General features: G+C 39.1%; 1 protein-coding gene across 1 annotated transcript in view; it reads right to left on the bottom strand.

The window, feature by feature from the left end:
• Nucleotides 1-22300, bottom strand: part of itsn2b (intersectin 2b) — a 109385-nt gene that overhangs the window by 21188 nt on the left and 65897 nt on the right. The window contains exons 23-28 of the mRNA XM_049464098.1: nucleotides 20178-20227; nucleotides 18265-18431; nucleotides 18132-18171; nucleotides 15792-15913; nucleotides 7451-7547; nucleotides 2811-3005 (exon numbers count right to left, since the gene is read on the bottom strand). Coding sequence (XP_049320055.1) covers nucleotides 2811-3005; nucleotides 7451-7547; nucleotides 15792-15913; nucleotides 18132-18171; nucleotides 18265-18431; nucleotides 20178-20227 — 671 coding nt within the window. The remainder of the gene's footprint in view (nucleotides 1-2810; nucleotides 3006-7450; nucleotides 7548-15791; nucleotides 15914-18131; nucleotides 18172-18264; nucleotides 18432-20177; nucleotides 20228-22300) is intronic.

Raw genomic sequence — 22300 nt, 5'->3', positions numbered from 1 at the left:
CAGAGTCGCATGAGGTATGCTAAAGCACATTTGGACAAGCCAGCTTCATTTGGGAATAAGGTTCTGTGGACTGATGAATCTAAACACTTGCTGCCCACATTAGAATTTGGCGGTGGTTCCATTGTGCTGTTAGGCAGTTGAGGATTGCATGGTGTTACGGAGGGAGATGTTTATATTTTTCTTTGTTGCCTTCATTTTCTAAGCTACCTCACTCTTGCGCTCTCCTTCATTCTTTCTATGAGTCCAGCAGGTTACCTGTGAGAGGGAGGAGCTGATTAATTGATCCTGGTCCTGCGTCACAATAAAACGCTGGAGTGCAGCGCGACACCCGACCATTCAACCACCACGCCGCCCAGACCAAACCACCTGTCCTTCTATTTTTATTGTTTGTGCTGTTGTGAGTAAAAATGGAGCTGTTTAGATAACTAAAGTAGAACACATGTTATTTAACTTTGTTACAATATCCTTCTGTAAATACACTTCAAATAATACTAAAAGTCAATGTAGCACTGTAGGGGATAAGGCCTGTTTCTTTGGGAGGGGGTTTCTTTTCTCCTGTGTTTTGTTAGTTAGGGAGGGAGGGAAGATTTATGTATTTTTGCTTCCCCTTTTTTTTGTTAGGCCAGTTAGCTTTAAATACCTAAGATAGTTTTGTTTGTTTGTTATTTTAGGCATTTCTTATCCCCGATGTAAATGCTACTATTTATTCTAAATAAATCATTTTGGCTTGTATTTCTGTGATTGGTATCATCTTTGGTCTGGGCTAAAAATGCGTGAGTGGGTGTTGTCCTAGTATATGTTACTGGTCTGGCCTTCCAGGCCGTAACACATGGATTCCAGTCAATATCAGCAGATTCTTGAGAACAATGTTCAAGAATTAGTGAGTTAAAGTTAAACCAACGACCCTAAACACTGCTCACGATCTACTAAAGCATTCATGCAGAGGAACAACTACAACGTTTTGGAATGATCATCTCAGTCCTCAGATCTAAATATTATTGAAAATCTGTGGTGGGATTTAAAGCGGGCTGTTCATGTTCGGAAATCATCAAACCTGACTGAACTGGAGATGTTTTGTAAAGAAGAATGATCCAAAATACCTTCAGCCAGAATCCAGACTCTCATTGGAAGCTACAGGAAGATTTTAGAGACTATTATTTCTGCAAAAGTAGGATCTACTAAATATTAAGGTAATTTTTCTGTTTGGGGGGGCCCAAATTTATGCATCTGCCTAATATTGTTTAAATAGAGCCCTTTGGATTTGACCTTGATGATTCACATCCACAATCAAGTTAGGGTCAGTGTTAGTGATTCAATAATAAGAACGAAACTGGTTCAAAATGGTATTCAAGGAAGTGTTCCAAAGCAAAAACCACTGCTGACAAAAAGAATACAACAGCCTATCACACATTTGCCCAAAAAAATCTTGACAATACCCAGAACTTTGGGTAAATATTCTTTGAACTGATGAGACAAAAGTGGAACTTTTTGAAGGATATTGTCCCATTACATCTGGCATAAACCCAACACAATTTTACTGAACGTAAAAAATGGTGGTGGTAGCGTGATGGTCTGGGGCTGCTTTGCTGCTGCAGGGTCTGGACAAATTGCTGTAATAGATGGAACCAGAAATTATGCTGTTTACCAGACAATCCTGAAGGAAAATGTCCAGCTATCTGTTCCTGACCTCAAGCTCAGGTGTACTTGGGTTCTGCAGCAGGACAATGATCCAAAGCAGACAAACAAGTCTACCTCTGAATGGCTTAAAAAAATAAAATGAGGGCTTTGGAATGTCCTAGTCAAAGTCTGATTGAGATGCTGTGGATGATCTTAAACAGGAGGTTCATGCTGGAAAACCCTCCAACATGGATGAATTAAAACAAATCTGTAAAAAAGAGTGAAACAAAATTCCTGCACAGAGATGTGAAAGACTTACTGCCAGTTATCGGAAAAGCCTGATTGCCTTTGTTGCTGCCAGGGGTGGCACAATACTTTTTCACGCCACTGTATATTACCTCTATCCCTAAACATTGTTAAAATAAAAATAACATGTCCACATGCTTAAATATGTTAACAAAGTCAAGCTTTTTACAGAATGTCCTAACTTTTTAACATGTCTGTAAATATAGCTTATTTTGAGTCATATTACTCACTCCTTTTAAACCAGCTAGTCAATCAAACAAAAACACTCTCAAAAGAAAGCACAAACGTTTTAGAGTATGTTAACAGGGGTGGGTTAAAGCAGAATATATCAGAAAATAGGGAGGGGGGCTACAGGGTGGTACATGTTGAGCATTTCATGGTCAGTGGCGTCTTCTCTCTTGTGAGAGGAGACAGTACGTGTCGCAAATGTGAAGGAAAGGGGATAGATGCTACCACCCTATAAAAAAGAAAAAATAAGCCAAAGGGAAACCAAATGTAAGGAGAAGATGGATAAAATGGTGGCAATTGTCAAATAATGACACAAATTAAAATACATTTAAAAATAATAGAAAAAAAAATTACAATAATCTCCCATAATATACTGCAGTATACTGCATTCAAAATAGTAACTCATTTGAAATATTTTTTTCTGACTATAATTAACAATGAATTATGATATATAACGTCTGTAATGTGTGATAAAACAGCAAAAAGTGTAAGGCACAATCAATTATTTAAAATCAGATTTACCTCTAAATACTCAAACTTATTAATGCATTGTTTAAAACTGGGTACCAAAGAGCAGTAATGCTTCTATATTAATATGTACTGCCCTCTGTAAACATAGGAACAAATAGAAAAAGTTCTGTTTGTGGGCCTTTACTTACACTGCTGGCTAGGGTCAGAATCTGAGGTAGTCATTTTCACATAATTGGTGGGAAACAGGCCTGTGACCCCATTGACCTCTCCTTTCCACCAGTCAGGGTCATTCTTGTCCAGCACGTTGATGAGTTGACTCTTGGAGAAGCTGAGCTCATCTTCTTTGGCCGAAGCATAATCATACATGGCGATGACTTGGCAGACTGAAAGAGGCAAGTAGAGACCGGGTGAGCCAGTATTGAGAGAGAGAGAGAGAGAGAGAGAGAGAGAGAGAGAGAGAGAGAGAGAGAGAGAGAGAGAGAGAGAGAGCGAGAGAGCGAGAGTGAGAGAGAGCGAGAGAGAATATAGCCGCAAGCGGCAATCAGCGGGTTCAAGCACCAACTGGCACATGGGCCAGTGCATACTTGGGCATAGGATGGTGATGTGTAAGAAGTTCAAATACAATTGGAGACACTCTGTCTCATTGAGATTATTAAAAGTCTTTTACCTGTTATTAATGTTGAGCAGAGGCCTTTAAACATGATCAGTGCTTAAATTCACATAACAAATCTATTGAAGTTCGTAGAATATTTATAGAGGGAGTTCAAATTAGTTAGTAAGTGTCGACATGTTATGGTTATTGATAGGGCTGGGCGATATGGTTCAAAAACTATATCTCTATATTTTTTTCTGAATTGGGATATACGATATATATATCTCGATATTTTTTTCTGAATTGGAATATGCGATATATATCTCAATATTTTTTCATCCCATAAGGTAATATCAAAAAGACTTACTTTTGAGACAAAGATACATGTTCCAAATTTTATATTGGTACTTTTATAATTCAGTGCCATATCCTGTATATTAGAGTAGCCTAGCAGTTCGAGCAGCATTTTAGATAATCAACAACTGAAAGTCATTTAAAATATTATAAACACACACACACACACATACATATATACATATATATACATACATATATACATATATATACATATATATGTATATATATGTATATATATGTATATATATATATACAGTTGTGGTCAAAAGTTTACATACACTTGTAAAAAAACATAATGTTATGGCTGTCTTGAGTTTTCAATAAGTTCTACAACTCTTATTTTTCTGTGATAGAGTGATCGGAACACATACATGTTTGTCACAAAAAACAGTCATAAAATTTGGTTCTTTCATAAATTTATTATGGGTCTGCTGAAAATGTCACCAAATCTGCTGGGTCAAAAATATACATACAGCAACATTAGTATTTGGTTACATGTCCCTTGGCCATTTTCACGGCAACTAGGCGCTTTTGGTAGCCATCCACAAGCTCCTGGCAAGCTTCAGGTCGAATGTTTGACCACTCTTCTTGACAGAATTGGTGCAGTTCAGCTAAATGTGATGGTTTTCTTGCATGAACCCGTTTCTTTAGCACTGTCCACATGTTCTCAATGGGGTTTAAGTCAGGACTTTGGGAAGGCCATTCTAAAACCTTAATTCTAGCCTGGTTTAGCCATTCCTTTACCACTTTTGATGTGTATTTTGGGTCATTGTCTTGTTGGAACACCCAACTGCGCCCAAGACCCAACCTTCGGGCTGATGGTTTTAAGTTTTCCTGCAGAATTTGGAGGTAATCCTCCTTCTTCATTATCCCATTTACTTTCAGCAAAGAACCAGTTCCACTGGCAGCAAAACATCCCCAGAGCATAATACTACCACCACCATGCTTGACAGTAGGCATGGTGTTCCTGGGATTAAAGGCCTCACCTTTTCTCCTCCAAACATATTGCTGGGTGTTGTGGCCAAACAGCTCAATTTTTGTTTCGTCTGACCAGAGAACTTTCCTCCAGAAGGTTTTATCTTTGTCCATGTGATCAGCAGCAAACTTCAGCCGAGTCTTAAGGTGCCTTTTCTGGAGCAAGGGCTTCTTTCTTGCACGGCAGCCTCTCAGTCCATGGCGATGTAAAACACGCTTGACTGTGGAGACTGACACCTGTGTTCCATCAGCTTCCAAATCCTTGCAGACCTGCTTCTTGGTGATTCTTGGTTGACTCTTGACCATCCTGACCAATCTCCTCTCGGCAGCATGTGATAGCTTGCGTTTTCTTCCTGATCGTGGCAGTGACACAACTGTTCCATGCACTTTATACTTGCGTATAATTGTCTGCACAGTTGCTCTTGGGACCTGTAGCTGCTTTGAAATGGCTCCAAGTGACTTCCCTGACTTGTTCAAGTCAATAATTCGCTTTTTCAGATCCACACTGAGTTCCTTTGACTTTCCCATTGTAGCTTTTTTAGCTGAGTCTAATCACTGGGTCAAATGAGCCCTATTTAAATGGGCTCATGAGAAGTCAACAGCTGTAGTCAATCAGAATCACTTACAAGAAGTGAAGAGGCCATGACATGAAGCTAATTTGATTGACACAACTCGCTACATCACCAAAATTGACAAATTTTGTTGCTGTATGTATATTTTTGACCCAGCAGATTTGGTGACATTTTCAGCAGACCCATAATAAATTTATGAAAGAACCAAATTTTATGACTGTTTTTTGTGACAAACATGTATGTGTTCCGATCACTCTATCACAGAAAAATAAGAGTTGTAGAACTTATTGAAAACTCAAGACAGCCATAACATTATGTTTTTTTACAAGTGTATGTAAACTTTTGACCACAACTGTATATACACACACATACACATATATATATATATATATATATATACATATATACACACACATATATATACACACACACATATATATACATATACATTATATATATGAGCTTCGTATCTGTCCTTCGTATCTGTGCGTGCCACACTTTATTTGGAAAGCAGGCGAGCGGTCTTCGAGTTTCCTGCACTTCAAAAACCTCCGTCAACGGCTAGTAAAGTTAAAATAAACCCTGTCCAAATGAACTAGTTCTCAACAGTGGGCCAGGTACGCCTATTACTGACCCCCGCTCTACAAAATACCTTATTCTGCTGCTCATCTGACTTGCTGAATCCAAACCATCTGGAAATTAGCTGTAACGTTAGGTTTCTCTGTCGCCTCTCTCTGTCTCTGCTGCCTTACTGATGCTGACTGCGGTGGGGGAGGGGTAGTGTGTTCAGTGAGTGAGTGAGGGAGGGAGGCGGGGCTAGGTGAAGCTGTACAGATAGAACTGCGGGAATGGGAGAACTCACGCCGCTCACTGTAACGCGGCAGGAGACTTTAACCAGAATGTTCACAAAGTTGTGTTTAGATTGATCTTTTGACCTTTTCACAATAAGCTGAAGTTTTTGACTAAACAAGTTAAAATAAATACAAAGAAGTGCAATTTCTGACATGACATGTAATAAGAAAGTTCTTCTAAATATAGTTTGAAATCAAATGGCACCAGTCATATGTCTGTATACTTGTGGATGTTTTTAAGAACTGTAGAGCCCCTTAAAGGCTAACCTGAATGGAAATGTGCGGTCTTCATCAGAGTAATATTGAACAGAAGTGTTTAAACATTGTAAGATTATCAGAGCAAATACTGCGGAGCTAGAGCAATTTATGTTAGAAATTCCAAGGACGCACTGATTGATTGATGCATGGACACTATTGTATATGAAAAATTCACAATTGTTTGTAATCAATATTTACCTACAGACTGTGTGGTGTGTAACAAGACCAGAATTAAAGTCAAATGTCAAATATCCAGAGACTAGTTTGAATAAAGATATTTTAAAACAATTAGCAATTATTAATAAATAAAGCATTTTTAAAACATAGTTGTATTTACACATTTGTCAGAGCCACTGTACTTAATATAACAAAACCAATTAGATGTCAAATCATTACAATATGAATGACATATACTAGTTTTTTTGGAACAGCGCCCCCAGTGGCCAGAGTGTTTTACCACTTTGCAGGTCACTACAATGTCTCCACCTGAACATAACACCCAAGTTTCATCCTGATTGGGCAACGTACAGCCTGCCAAAATGCCTGCTGAATGCTGATTGGCTGATGGTGTCCAGCCATTTTGATTGATGAAGTTGCCCTTTGAATGCCCTTTAGAGGTTGTATGATAGATTCTGTATGCAAAGATTCAGCTTGCTAGGTTGCACAGTTGCTGAGAAACAGTGTTCCAGACTTAACTGTAACAGTGAATAGGGCATATATCCAGAAGGACTAATTTGCATATGGTGGCCATATTGTTTAAAATTTCAACATTGTTTTGATGAATATTGAAGCGCATGCTCTCAAGTATTTTGATACCAAACATGCCAGGATTGGTAAAAATTCCTATGACTAGTTCGCAAAAGTATGTTTTGCATATTATGCAAATTAGCAAAAAATCTAAGTGGGCGGAAGTGCATAGTCCAAATAGGAAAGTTGTAGGTATTGACCCAATGGTTCTGGAGTTATTAAGCAAAATGTGAAAAATTTCCTTGTTGATAGCGCCACTCATTGACCACTCGGTGCTATTTTGGTTGTGCACTGATCCCACATCTACCTACGAAGTTTTATGTCTGAGCGAGTAATGGTTTAGGCTGCACAACTGTTTTTTCAGGAGAAAAAGAATAATAATAAGAAAATTTTCAGCAAAAACAATAGGGTTCTACGCACCCTCAGTGCTTAAACCCTAATAAAAAAAAAAGAGAAAACAAAGTGGAAATCTTTACCTGGCATGGCTGCTGGAGTAGTCTTGCCACTGTTTGAGCCTAACTGTTTAATGTGAGATGATGGAAACCAGCCCTTCTGGCGCTTCTTACCCCGTACCTGAAGAATGAGCATCAAGTTGTACAAAGTAAGCGTCTATGCCAAACCACCCCATATTTTTACACACAAAAGACAAAATTTACACATTAAGCTAAACTTATACTAATTATATTCTGTAACCATGTGTACTTTTATTTTACAACCCCAATTCTAAAGAAGCTGAAAAGCTGTGTACAATATAAATAATGCCATTATTTGAAGATCTTGTAGGCTCATAGATTTTATTCACAACAGAATATAAAACATTTCTAGAAATGTATGGCAGCAAAGCATGTCAAAAAAGATGGGACAGGACAACAAAAGGCTGGAAAAGTAACTGGTATTAATAAAAACAGCTGCAAAACTAGCAAATGATCAACTAACTCAATTGCCTGAGCATTTTAGAAAGGCACCAAAGACATCAAAACATTGCATCTAAAAACTGTTAAAAACAATTGGATTGGATCCTCCCAGCCAAGAATTCAGAGCTTATGAAGAAATCCCTGTGTGTAAGGGACAGGACAGAGTATGTAAGTCTGTGTTTTTAAAGGTATGGGGTTGGATTATATGCTGTGGACAGTTTACACACCTGGAAAAGCACTATTAAAGATTAACAGGAGGATTAAGAACAGTTTGTGCCCCCATCCACATTTCTGTCAGGAAAGGGCTTGCATATTCCAGAAAGACAAAGCTAAACCACATACTGAACCAGTGTTAATTTTGATTTTGATTAAGTTTTAAATCTTAGTCTTTTGAGTAAAATGTATAATATTTTTTGTCACATTTTAGTCTTTTGATTATTATTAGTATAAATCAAAGAAAACAAACATTTTAGTCTAGTTTTAGTCTAATGTATTTTAGTTATAAAGTATGTATTATGTATTTTTATTGTATTACTATTTTAGATGTATGGTTATTGCTAACGTTTATTAAAAATACTGGCCTTTAAGTTTTGTTGCAGTTAGATGGTGGGACAAATAAAGCCAAGTTTCTGAAATTATACACTTCTACTGCAGTACTGGCTTTTAGCAGACTAGACTAATATTACCTAAGAAGCAGTATAAACAAAACAGAGGAGAATTCTGCCTTCAGGGTTTTCTGACAGAAACAGTGGGGGTTAGGAAAAAGAAAGTGCTGCTTCTCGGTGTGTTTACTAGTCCTTCACTCGCAAAATGCAATAAAGGTTGTATAAATTGTGTCTCATGGCTCAAGGAACAAAGACGTTTGTGGCCAGTATAACTGAAACACCTTAGCTAATGATCACTGACTGCACAGATCCCTTTTAAACATTAAACATTGCTGACACTAAAACTAAGACATATCAGACCAGCTAACTCAGCTAACGGAGCCGTGTTACGTGCTTTACCTGCCTCCAGAAACCTGAACAAGCTCACCTCTCTTGGTGAAGAGACACGTCACCAAAGGAAGGCACCTGGCCTGGATGGGGTACCAAATAAAGTACTTCAGGCTTGTGCCACCCAGCTCGCGGGGGTCCTTACCAGGATTTTTAACAGCTCTCTGACACAAGCCACCATACCATCCAGTCTAAAGTCAGCCACCATCATCCCAGTTCCTAAACAGCCAGTCACAGAGAACCTAGAGGACTACAGACCTGTAGCCCTTACACCAGTGGTCATAAAGAGCTTTGAAAAAGGTATCAAAGCCAATCAACCAAACTTCTTTGATCCATACCAGTTCACCTACAGATCCAACAAGTCCACAGAAGACGCCATCTCTACTTCAGTTCACATTGCACTGAATCACTTGGAGCAGCGGGGAAGCTATGTCAGAATGCTTTTCATAGACTCTGCATTCAATACAATCATTCCAGACATCCTAGTAGCAAATTGCTTAACCTGGGCTTCCCCTTTCCAATTTGCTTCTGGATAAACAATTTTCTCACAAATCGTTCACAGACTGTCAAACTGGGCCACCATATTTCTTCCACCATCTCCATTAGCACAGGGGCACCCCAAGGCTATGTACTGAGTCCAATGCTCGCACTGCAGTACATCAAACCAATGCCATCATAAAGTTTGCTGATGATACCACCATCATTGGGCATATCACGGATGGTAATGAATCAGCATTCAGAGACAGGGTGCACAGACTATGGGAATGGTATTTACAGAATAAACTGACACTGAACACCACAAAGACTAAAGAAATCATATTGGACTTTGGAAAAAAACGTGAGTCAGCCCTAGCACCACTCTGCATAAATGGAGCCTGTGTGGAGAGGGTACAGAACCTTAAATTTCTGGGAGTTATAATATCTGAAGATCTGTCATAGTCAGCCAACTCCACAGTAAATCACTTTCTGAGAGTCCTCAGAAAGAACAGTTTGCAGAGGAAGCTGCTGGTGGCATTTTATAGAGCTACTATTGAGAGCATTCTTTCCTATTGCATCACAGTGTGGTATGCAGGCTGCTCTGCTGCAGATAAGAAGGCACTGCAGAGGGTGGTGAAAACAGCAGAGGAAATTATTGGAAGCCCATTGTCATCCTAAGAGGACATTGGCAGTGCACGCTACCGTAGTAGAGCATCTAACACCGTAAAAGACACAATATATCCAGGTCATCACCTTTTTGAACTGATGCTCTCTGGCAGGCGATATTGTATGGCCATATGTCAAATTTTAATATCCCCACAGAATTCGTTTTTTAAAACGTTATTCAGCTCTATTCAAAAAAGGTGTGGTTATTGTGTATAACTGTGTATAGCTCTGTGGAGGCAGCCCTCAGGGGCGGGGTTATTTAAATGAGTAGGCTGTCTCTCGCCAACATGGCAGAAGACTTTAGCTTCATTTTTATAGAAAGAATGGGAACAGCGTCCATCTTTTTTACAGTCTCTGACACAAACAAACAAGTAAGTATGTAAGTATGTGTATATATGTATGTGTATATATGTTTGTGTATATATGTATGTGTATTTATATACATGTGTGTGTGACAGACACACACAGACACACACAGACATATATATATATATATATATATATATATATATATATATATATATATACACTACCGTTCAAAAGTTTGGGGTCACATTGAAACGTCCTTATTTTTGAATGAAAAGCACTGTACTTTTCAATGAAGATAACTTTAAACTTGTCCTAACTTTAAACAAATACACTCTGTACATTGCTAATGTGGTAAATGACTATTCTAGCTGCACATGTCTGGTTTTGGTGCAATATCTACATAGGTGTATAGAGGCCCATTTCCAGCAACTATCAGTCCAGTGTTCTAATGGTACAATGTGTTTGCTCATTGGCTCAGAAGGCTAATTGATGGTTAGAAAACCCTTGTGCAATCATGTTCACACACCTGAAAACAGTCTAGCTCATTACAGAAGCTACAAAACTGACCTTCCTTTGAGCAGATTGAGTTTCTGGAGCATCACATTTGTGGGGTCAATTAAACGCTCAAAATGGCCAGAAAAAGAGAACTTTCATCTGAAACTCGACAGTCTATTCTTGTTCTTAGAAATGAAGGCTATTCCATGCGAGAACTTGCTAAGAAATTGAAGATTTCCTACAACGGTGTGTACTACTCCCTTCAGAGGACAGCACAAACAGGCTCTAACCAGAGTAGAAAAAGAAGTGGGAGGCCGCGTTGCACAACTAAGCAAGAAGATAAGTACATTAGAGTCTCTAGTTTGAGAAACAGGCGCCTCACAGGTCCCCAACTGGCATCTTCATTAAATAGTACCCGCAAAACACCAATGTCAACATCTACAGTGAAGAGGCGGCTGCGGGATTTTGGGCTTCAGGGCAGAGTGGCAAAGAAAAAGCCATATCTGAGACTGGCTAATAAAAGAAAAAGATTAAGATGGGCAAAAGAACACAGACATTGGACAGAGGAAGACTGGAAAAAAGTGTTGTGTTTGGATCACAAAGAAGAACGTTTGTGAGACGCAGAACAAATGAAAAGATGCTGGAAGAATGCCTGACGCCATCTGTTAAGCATGGTGGAGGTAATGTGATGGTCTGGGGTTGCTTTGGTGCTGGTAAGGTGGGAGATTTGTACAGGGTAAAAGGGATTCTGAATAAGGAAGGCTATCAGTCCATTTTGCAACGCCATGCCATACCCAGTGGACAGCGCCTGATCGGAGCCAATTTCGTCCTACAACAGGACAATGACCCTAAACACTAGGCCTGTAACGGTATAATGTATTCGTACCGAACCGTACCGAACAGACCTTCGGTACGGTACAGTGCTGTACCGAACGAATACAGTCAGTTTATATGTTCTACCCAGCGCCTGTTCTACCTTAGGTCTGTGCCTGTCACGACATGTGGCTATTTAATATTCATTAGATGCCAGTACGTGATTGGAGTAGTAAAGGGGAGGTTCTTTGATAAGTTTAAAGCAACTCTTTCGTGATTCGTGCTCTTGTGACCATGTGGGGGCGACGTCGCACGGCGAACCAATCAGTCGAGCCTTTCCTAACCACTCTTCAAAACACATTTGCGAGGTGCACGCGTCTGCTGTATCAGAGAATGGTGGAGACTATTTTGACATTATGGCAGAAGCTAGCGACCAACCGGAGGTAGAAAATCCTCCCCTGTCCTTAAAATCTCCCGTTTGGGAGCACTGCGGTTTCCCAGTGAAAACCTGCGACGGAAAAAGACAAGTGGATAAAACGAAAGCGGTATGTCGTTATTGTTTTGCTGAGGTCGGCAATGTTTCGGGCAACACTTCAAACATGCTAAGTCATCTGAGACAGAAGATCCCTGTAGTGCAAACGCCACTGATATCTGCGTTCAGGCATCATTACAATCACAATTCAGACCGGGCTAAAGCCATTACAGCATCCATTGGGGCTTTTATAGCATCGAGGGTATATAGAGGGTATTTTCAAGCGCTGGGGACGTTATAACTGCCAGCAGATCTGCCCTCACTGCTGACAATGTGGACAAACTGATTTTCTTGGCAAAACATATGAAGATTGAGTAAAATTGAATACTGTAACACTAGAATTCTGGAACTGAGTGCTGCACTTTACATGTGGAAAGTTTTGTTTACTGTTTAAAGGGAATTCAATTTATTATTTTTTATTTTATTTTTTTATTTTTAACATTGGTTAATCATTTGAGAATATTTCATTTAAGCCAAGTCGAGTAGTTGTATTGTCAATGCTGCATATGTACAGGACATACAGAGAATTGAAATTACGTTACTCTCCTTCCCAATTTTACAGCAAGTACAGATAATAGTATGAGTACAATACAGCAGGGACACAAATAGACATACATGAGACAAAAACAAGGTGCAGTAGTGTGGGGAGAAATAGATATATAAATATAAGTAAAAAAAAGAAATAGATATATAATATAATAGAGTGGGAGACACTATATGTACAATACAACAAGACACAATAAACATACGTAAGACAATAGTGCAATATTGATGGTGATTGAGATGGAATGACAGTATAAATAGTATATATCAGTAGTGCAAATATGGTATATGGTATATAGCTTAAGGCTGGTAACTTAATGGTACCAAGCAGCACTTTATATTTATTTACTGTTTCAGTTTGTATATTGGCAATTTTTTGGTTAAATAAACAACACGCTGTGGAAGAAAATGGTTCATGCATTTTGTTCCTATACTGTACCGAAAATGTACCGAACCGTGACCCCAAAACCGAGGTACGTACCGAACCGTGATTTTTGCATACCGTTACACCCCTACTAAACACACCTCCAAATTGTGCAAGAACTATTTACGGCAGAAGCAGGCAGCTGGTATTCTATTGGTAATGGAGTGGCCAGCGCAGTCACCAGATCTGAACCCCATTGAGCTGTTGTGGGAGCAGCTTGACCGTATGGTACGCCAGAAGTGCCCATCCAACCAATCCAACTTGTGGGAGCTGCTTCTAGAAGCGTGGGGTGCAATTTCTCCAGCTTACCTCAACAAATTAACAGCTAGAATGCCAAAGGTGTGCAATGCTGTAATTGCTGCAAATGAAGGATTCTTTGATGAAAGCAAAGTTTGATGTAAAAACAATGTTATTTCAAATACAAATCATTATTTCTAACCTTGTCAATGTCTTGACTCTTTTCTATTCATTTCACAACGTATGGTGGTGAATAAGTGTGACTTTTCATGGAAAACACAAAATTGTTTGAGTGACCGCAAACTTTTGAACGGTAGTGTATATATATATACACTGCTCAAAAAAATAAAGGGAACACTCAAATAACACAATATAACTCCAAGTAAATCAAACTTCTGTGAAATTAAACTGTCCACTTAGGAAGCAACACTGATTGACAATCAATTTCACCTGCTGTTGTGCAAATGGAATAGACAACAGGTGAAAATTATTGGCAATTAGCAAGACACACTCAATAAAGGAGTGGTTCTGCAGGTGGGGACCACAGACCACTTCTCAGAACCTATGCTGTCTGGCTGATGTTTTGGTCAGTTTTGAATGTTGGTGGTGCTTTCACACTCGTGGTAGCATGAGACGGACTCTACAACCCACACAAGTGGCTCAGGTAGTGCAGCTCATCCAGGATGGCACATCAATGCGAGCTGTGGCAAGAAGGTTTGCTGTGTCTGTCAGCGTAGTTTCTAGAGGCTGGAGGCGCTACCAGGAGACAGGCCAGTACACCAGGAGATGTGGAGGAGGCCGTAGGAGGGCAACAACCGAGCAGCAGGACCGCTACCTCCGCCTTTGTGCAAGAAGGAACAGGAGGAGCACTGCCAGAGCCCTGCAAAATGACCTCCAGCAGGCCACAAATGTGCATGTGTCTGCACAAACGGTTAGAAACCGACTCCATGAGGATGGTATGAGGGCCCGACGTCCACAGATGGGGGTTGTGCTCACAGCCCAACACCGTGCAGGACGCTTGGCATTTGCCAGAGAACACCAGGATTGGCAAATTCGCCACTGGCGCCTTGTGCTCTTCACAGATGAAAGCAGGTTCATACTGAGCACATGACAGACGTGACAGAGTCTGGAGACGCCGTGGAGAGCGGTCTGCTGCCTGCAACATCCTTCAGCATGACCGGTTTGGCAGTGGGTCAGTAATGGTGTGGGGTGGCATTTCTTTGGAGGGCCGCACAGCCCTCCATGTGCTCACCAGAGGTAGCCTGACTGCCATTAGGTACCGAGATGAGATCCTCAGACCCCTTGTGAGACCATATGCTGGTGCGGTTGGCCCTGGGTTCCTCCTAATGCAGGACAATGCTAGACCTCATGTGGCTGGAGTGTGTCAGCAGTTCCTGCAAGATGAAGGCATTGAAGCTATGGACTGGCCCGCCCGTTCCCCAGACCTGAATCCGATTGAGCACATCTGGGACATCATGTCTCGCTCCATCCACCAACGTCACGTTGCACCACAGACTGTCCAGAAGTTGGCGGATGCTTTAGTCCAGGTCTGGGAGGAGATCCCTCAGGAGACCATCCGCCACCTCATCAGGAGCATGCCCAGGCGTTGTAGGGAGGTCATACAGGCACGTGGAGGCCACACACAATACTGAGCCTCATTTTGACTTGTTTTAAGGACATAACATTAAAGTTGGATCAGCCTGTAGTGTGTTTTTTCACTTTAATTTTGTGTGTGGCTCCAAATCCAGGCCTCCATTGGTTAATAAATATTATTTCCATTGATGATTTTTGTGTGATTTTGTTGTCAGCACATTCAACTTTGTACAGAACAAAGTATTCAATGAGAATATTTCATTCATTCAGATCTAGGATGTGTTATTTGAGTGTTCCCTTTATTTTTTTGAGCAGTGTATATATAAGCCAGTCATAAGGATGCTGTGTGGAGCAGCTGTTTTTTCGATCACTGGTCCATAAAATAATTTATTACAAATAATTTCCCTAATTCTTCAGTCTTTGACATTTAAATTTGTTTTTCATTATCTGACAAGAAGTGTAATAAATTCAGTCATAGTTTTCATTTTCAAGTATTGGTTTTTCATGAAAAATAGGTTTTCAATGAAGATTTTTCGTAAAGGTTTTAGTTAACGTTAACACTGTACTAAACCTATCACAACAGCAAGGCTTCTTACAGAATTTCTTTTACAAAACTACAGCTTAAAAATCCAGACAGTAACTGTATATTCCAGCATAGTGAACAATGTCTTCATTTGGAAATAAAGGGGCCAGGTGTAATTTTTTCCCCACTCATCATGATTGTGTTACAAATCAAAACTAAAGTCAATAATGTAGCAAAACTGCAGCAACATTCCAACCCCATTTCTGTCATTATATTAGTTAAAAATAAAAGACCCTTACCTGCAGTTCACCCAGCCACCAGCCAGAGGGGTTCTTACTGAGGATGAGGATGAGCTGGCCAGGGGACAAATTCAACTGCTCAGTCCCGGAGGCAGTATATGCGGTGGTCACCTGGGCTACCTCTGCATAACAGACAGTACATACAGTATCTCACAAAAGTGAGTACACCCCTCACATTTTTGTAAATATTTTATTTTACTTTTCATGGGACAACACTGAAGATTTTTTGACACTTTGATACAATGTAATGTGGTCAGTGTAAAACTTGTATTATGGTGTAAATTTGCTGTGCCCTCAAAATAAGAAAACACACTATTGTTAATGTGAAACAGTGCGCTTAGCATTGCGACACCCACGCACAGGAAGCAGGTGGAGGAGGCGGAGGTTTTTGGAGCGGTGAGCAGGTAATATAATAATCTTGTATCTATGTATCTTAATAATATAACGAAAGTGCTGTGAAGTGCTGATTATTAGGAATACTGTCTAATGTGTGTTTAGTTTATTACAATGAAGACTAAGTTCTAGACTTAACACAGACTTTATGTAATCAATAAACACAGCGCTGTGGAGTTTATAAAAAAATACATGTTAAAGTTAGCAGAGTTATTTACTCTGGCCGGAATGCATGGCCGCGAACATGTATTATGTCATTTAGTCTTAGTTATGTCAATTAATTAGATCTGAGTAGTGTAAAAGTAGTGTAAAAAAACATTATTCCACAGGTATTTCCGAAAACATCCACTGAGTTGAATGCAGCGTGTTTATCCAACACTGGCAGATCTGCAGTCTCTGCTGTTGAGAAGCTAAGATGAACAACATAAAGCCAATGTTTATGCCTTGATTATTGATTAATGCCGTATTTTTAATTGCTTTTTAGGGAAGCAAATATGTTATCCAATTACTCGATTAATCAAATCGAGTTTTCAGTAGAGTACTCGATTACTAAAACAATTGCTAGCTGCAGCCCTAGCTGTGTGCACAGTTATTTTGAGGGCACAGAAAATTAACACATTTACAAAAACTATACACAGACTACTTTAAATTGTGTCAAATCTTCGAAAAAAAAATTACAAAAATGTGAGGTGTGTACTTTACATGCCAAGCCAAGAATGCATGCATTTTATTTTGTACTAACATTTTTTCAGATTATCAAACAGACTTTAAAATCAGACAAATATAACAATATTCTTAATTATAAGCCCCCTATAAATTAACTGATTAATCACACTATTTGAAAAGCTGAGTTCAATTTCACTAATCATAACCAGACTTGATTCCTGCCAGAAGTGAAGAAACAAGAAATCGCTTAAATAAGACCCGTCTGATCTCAAAAAAGCAACTTATTATGCCTCTATCTGGGAAAAAAAAACCAGATAAGAAAACAAAGTCATAGACATCTTTTAGTCTGGAAAAATTTAAAGAAATAATTTTTAAGGCTTAGGAACTCCAGAGAACCACAGATGTCCAGAGGTTACAAAAGAACCCAGAACAACATTTAAAGAACTGCAGGACTCACTTGCATCAGATAAGGTCAGTGTTAATGATTCAATAATAACAGAGACTGGTCGAAAATCGTCTCCATGTTAGAGTTCAACCATTGGTGAGCAAAAAGAACAACAGTCCGTGTCACATTTACCAACAAAAATCTTAATGATCTCCAGAACTTTGGGTAAATATTCTTTGGACTGACGAGACAAAAGTGGAACTTTTTGGAAGATGTGTGTCCCGGTAGGTCTGGCCAAAAAACACAAAAAAAAAGATCATCATAATGGACGTAAAACATGGTGGTGGTAGTGTGATGGTCTGGAGCTGTTTTGCTGCTTCAGGGTTTGGACAACTTGCAGTAATAGATGGATCCAGGAATTCTGCTTTTTACCAGACAATCCTGGAAAAAATTTTTTCCAGCCATCTGTTTCTGACCTTAAGCTCAGTCATAGTTGGGTTCTGCAACAGGAAAATGATCCAAAGCACACAAGCAAGTCCACCACTAAATAGCCTAAACAAATTCCAATTCTGGAAAGAAGAGTAAAACAAAATTCCTCCAAAGAGATGTGAAAGACTCATTGCCAGCTATCACCAAGGCTTGATTACAGTTTTTGCTGCTTACGGTGGCACAACAAAATTATTAGGTTTAGGGACAAATATTTTTTCTATGCTTTTTATATTTACTCATGTTATTTTTGTCTAATACTAAAGCTTGTTTAATGATCAGAAAAATATATGCAAGACAAAAACTAAAGAAATCTGTAAGGGGGCAAATACTTTTTTTTATGACACTGTATATAAAATATAAACATTCATTAAAAATATGAATCCAATAATCATGAATCATGGACTTACCTGGCTTTTTTCCAGGCAAGTCAGGTTTAAGGCTTGAAGTCTAAGAAGAACAGGGACAGTTTAAAGTGAAGAATAAACATCTATATGTCAACATCTTTTTAAAACATAACAAAACACAAAAAACACCAATTACATCAGTTTCCTTGGGTTTAACATAGTTGGATGGGAAAATTCCACAGCAGTCTCCTATGCTGCCTCTCCACCAATCCCCCTCTCTCTGTGTGACCAGAATGGTGTCTCCCTCTCTAAAGGTCAAATCTCCAGGTTCAGGGCTTTCGTAGGTATAGAGCGCTACATATTCTAAGAAAACACAAAACACAGATATATACAGTGGTAAATATATCACAGAGCAGACGAACAGTGATATTTGTGAAGTAAAATTAAGTTTATAGGATTTACAGAAAGTGTGCAATAATTATTTAATGAAATTAGGCAGGTGCATAAATTTAAAAAACACAGCAGAAAAATTACATCAATATTTAGTAAATCCTCCTTTTGCAGAAATTACAGCCTCTTAACTCTACCTATAGCTTCCAATCTGGCTTCCGGTTGAAGGGATTTTAGACCATTTTTCTTTACAAAACATCTCCAGTTCAGTCAGGTTTTATTGTTTCCGAGTATGAACAGCCCGCTATAAATCACACCACAGATTTTCAATAATATTCAGGTCTGGGGACTGAGATGATCATTCCAAAACGTTGTACTTGTTTTTACATAGATTTTGATCAATGTTTAGGGTCATTGTCTTGTTGAAGTATTCAGCCCCGGCACAACTTCAACTTTCTCACTGATTTTTGAACATTGTTCTCAAGAATCTGCTGATATTGACTGGAATCCATGTGACCCTCAACTTTAACAAGATTCCCAGTATTTGCTTTGACACAGCCCCATAGCATGATGGAACCTTAACCAAACTGTGGGGAGCATGTGTTTGTCTTGAAATGCCGCTATCTTTTTCCGCCATGCATACAGCCCTCCAAATAACTAAACTTTAGATTCATCAGTCCACAGAACCTTATTCCAAAGTGAAGCTGATGTGTCCAAACGTGCTTTAGCATACCTCTGTTTGTGGCGTGTGCACAGAAAAGGCTTTTTCTGCATTACTCTCCCATACAGCCTCTCCTTTAAACGATGCACAGTGACTCCATCTGCAGCAAGATGATGATGTAGGTGTTTAGAGCTGATCTGTGGGTTGACTATAACTGTTCTCACCATCCTTCATTTTTCTTGGCCTGCCACTTCAGGCCTTAAATAGAACTGTGCCTGTGGTCTTCCATTTACTCACTATGTTCCTCACAGTGGAAACTGCAGCTGAAATCTCTTAGAACGCTTTTTGTATCCTTTCTCTGAACCATGATGTTGAACAGTCTTTGTTTTCAGGTCATTTGAGAGTTGTGTTTTGAGGATCCCTTGTTGCCGCTCTTCAGAGAAGATGCAAAGTGGAGAAAAACTTCCAATTGGCACCTTAACCCTTTTTCGTAATTGGATTCACCTGTGTATGTAGGTCAAGGGACAATGTTTCAATAATTTGTGCTAAATGTATTCAAATCAATAAAACAACAAGGGTGCCCAACTTTATGCAACTGCATAATTTTGATAAAATAATTATTGCACACTTTCTGTAAATCCTATAAACTTCATTTCACTTCTAAAATATTACAGTGTTTGTCTGCTATATGATCCGAACAACCAGTAATTTATAAAGGTAAATTATGAAAATGATCAGAGATGCCCAAAATTTTCCTACCACTGTATAGACATACAGTAAAACAGGTATAGTGAGCTGCACATACAGTATATGCAGAGGTTAGGTACTGCCTCAAAGCCAACACTTATATCCTGAGATTAAAGACTAAGCTTTTAAATATGTAATAATAAAAGAGTTTTACATGAAAAAAAAAACATTTCTTTCAGAAAATGGGATGTTCTGTGTTACATTTTTGCAACATACTAAGATTTTCTTTGTGAAGGCTTGTTGAGAGATTTATGAAATGATCATCAGTTGTCTAGGAAAGAAGGCATCACTCTGTGCATTTTAGATCTCACCCTCAGGAGAAGAGCCATCTGCAGCTGCTGAGTCAAGTCCATCAGTGGAACTAAAGACAGAAAAACAAATTATTATTTCTGTCTAGGTCTGACTAGTTACAGACAAACAGTTTTCTAAGCTACTTGACAGCAGCAAAGTTTGTTTTACAACCTGCTTCTTGCCACCGACCAAGGCTGTGTTTCCCTACTGGTACGTCTTGATCTGAGCGCAGCCTTCGATACAATAGTTTATACGATCCTTTTAGAAAAATTAGAGAACATTGTCGGTGTAACTGGAACTGCTTTATCATGGTTCAAATCATACTAAATTGATCATTATCAGTTAGTGAGGATAAATGATATGTCTTTCCGTTAGACTCAGGTAAATTGTCTGTCTTATCTAATTTTCATTGTTATGCTTCACATCAGCCAAACGTGATGACAGTGAAAATAAAGAAATGGAGGATTGTGTAAAAGATGTGAAATCATGGATGTCGCACAAGTTTCTCCTATTAAATAGTGATAAAACAGTTCTCCTATTAGGCCCCAAAGCTGCTAGAAATAAATGATCAGACTTATTTAAATCTGTCAGACTACTCTGTCACACCTGGTTCAGCAGCTAAAAATCTTGGAGTTATTATAGATTCAGATCTAGCATTCGATAAACACATATCTAATGTTACTAGAACGCAAGAGGACGAGCTTTCCCAACTCTGAAATAATCTTCCTGAATATGTTCGGGACACAATCTCAATCCTTAAGTCTAGACTAAAAACGTACTTGTTTAGTTTAGCCTTTGGTAATTAATGTTTTTTTCCCCCTTTAGATAAGGCTGCAGATCCAGGGGTTCATGAACAGAGGGAATTGTGGTAAACTGAGATGCTGGTGCTGTTGTTCTCCCACTGCACACGGTCACTCAGGTTTGGCTGTTTATTTAGATCTGCCGGAGTCATTAGCCACACTCTGATAATGTTTTATATTTTCTGATTTACATAAATCCAGTCAAAACTAATTCCATCTCTCTGCCTTCCTCCGAGTTACTGACTGCCCACCTGTCTGACCAGATACTGATGGATGTTGGACTCTTAGGATCTCGTGTACCCTGTCCGGCCAGACTGATGGAAGTTTCTGAAGTCACTTCTCTTCTCCATCACCCACCACAGATCAGCTGCTCATCATCCAGTTTACTCTCCACTACTGATTACATCCAGGCTTACATGAACTCTAACTGCTTCCATTAGTGGCGCTGCTATACTCCTGAATATATAAAACCTGGATGTAAAGACACTTAAAAGCTAATTTAAAAGCTGTTTGACCAGAGGTAGGATGGGCCCCCCTTATATGTGAGTCTTGGTCCTCTCAAGTTTTTTTTTTTCTCCTCCAGCTCTGAGGGAGTTTTTTGTTGTCTCCGCACTCACTGTTTTTTTTTTTTTTGTATTCTGTATATTTTATGTTAAATGTCTTGCCTGATTTTGTCACTTGTTTTATCTGTGAGTCAAATAAATATACTGGACATTATACGAGTGCTGTCCGATCCTCTTCATTTTTCTGATTATCTATTGCGGATTCAGCACGTGAGAGGTATTTGGGAGGACAGACTGTTGACTTTTTTATGTCAAGTACTTTATACATGTCTGTTAGAACAATGCCCGGCCTAACATGCTCAGAGTGTGTAGGCAAATTCTGGGTGATGAAGAGATCGATGCCACTGACTAGCCCTAACGTTCTCCAGACCAAAATCACCTTAAAACCGCTGGGACTTTAAGCCTTGCAAAAGACTGTCCAGGAGCTCACTAATACCCTGATTTAGTTCTGGGGGACACCCCACAGGAGACCACCTGCCTTTTCAACAGGAGAATGCTGGGAGTAACGATTTTTTTAATATTTTTTGGTACGATTTGAGCCCAGCCCTACATGGGTTGATTATTTCGGTTTCCATTGACTGTTTTTATCTTAACTAGTTACACAAGTTATACCAGTATCAATTGTCAACATAAATTTTTCCTTTGTTTATCAAAAACCAATGTGTGATTTAAATAATTTTAGTAGTGTAGAGTGCATCGGGAAAGTATTCACAGCGCTTTACTTTTTCCACATTTTGTTAAGTTACAGCCTTTTTCCAAATTGCATTACAATAATCTCTT

Source organism: Astyanax mexicanus, chromosome 14 (assembly GCF_023375975.1).
Source record: "Astyanax mexicanus isolate ESR-SI-001 chromosome 14, AstMex3_surface, whole genome shotgun sequence".
NCBI classification, from domain to species: Eukaryota; Metazoa; Chordata; class Actinopteri; order Characiformes; family Acestrorhamphidae; genus Astyanax; species Astyanax mexicanus.
The sequence above is the reverse complement of the archived record's forward strand: the minus strand, read 5'-3'. Positions and strand labels throughout refer to the sequence as shown.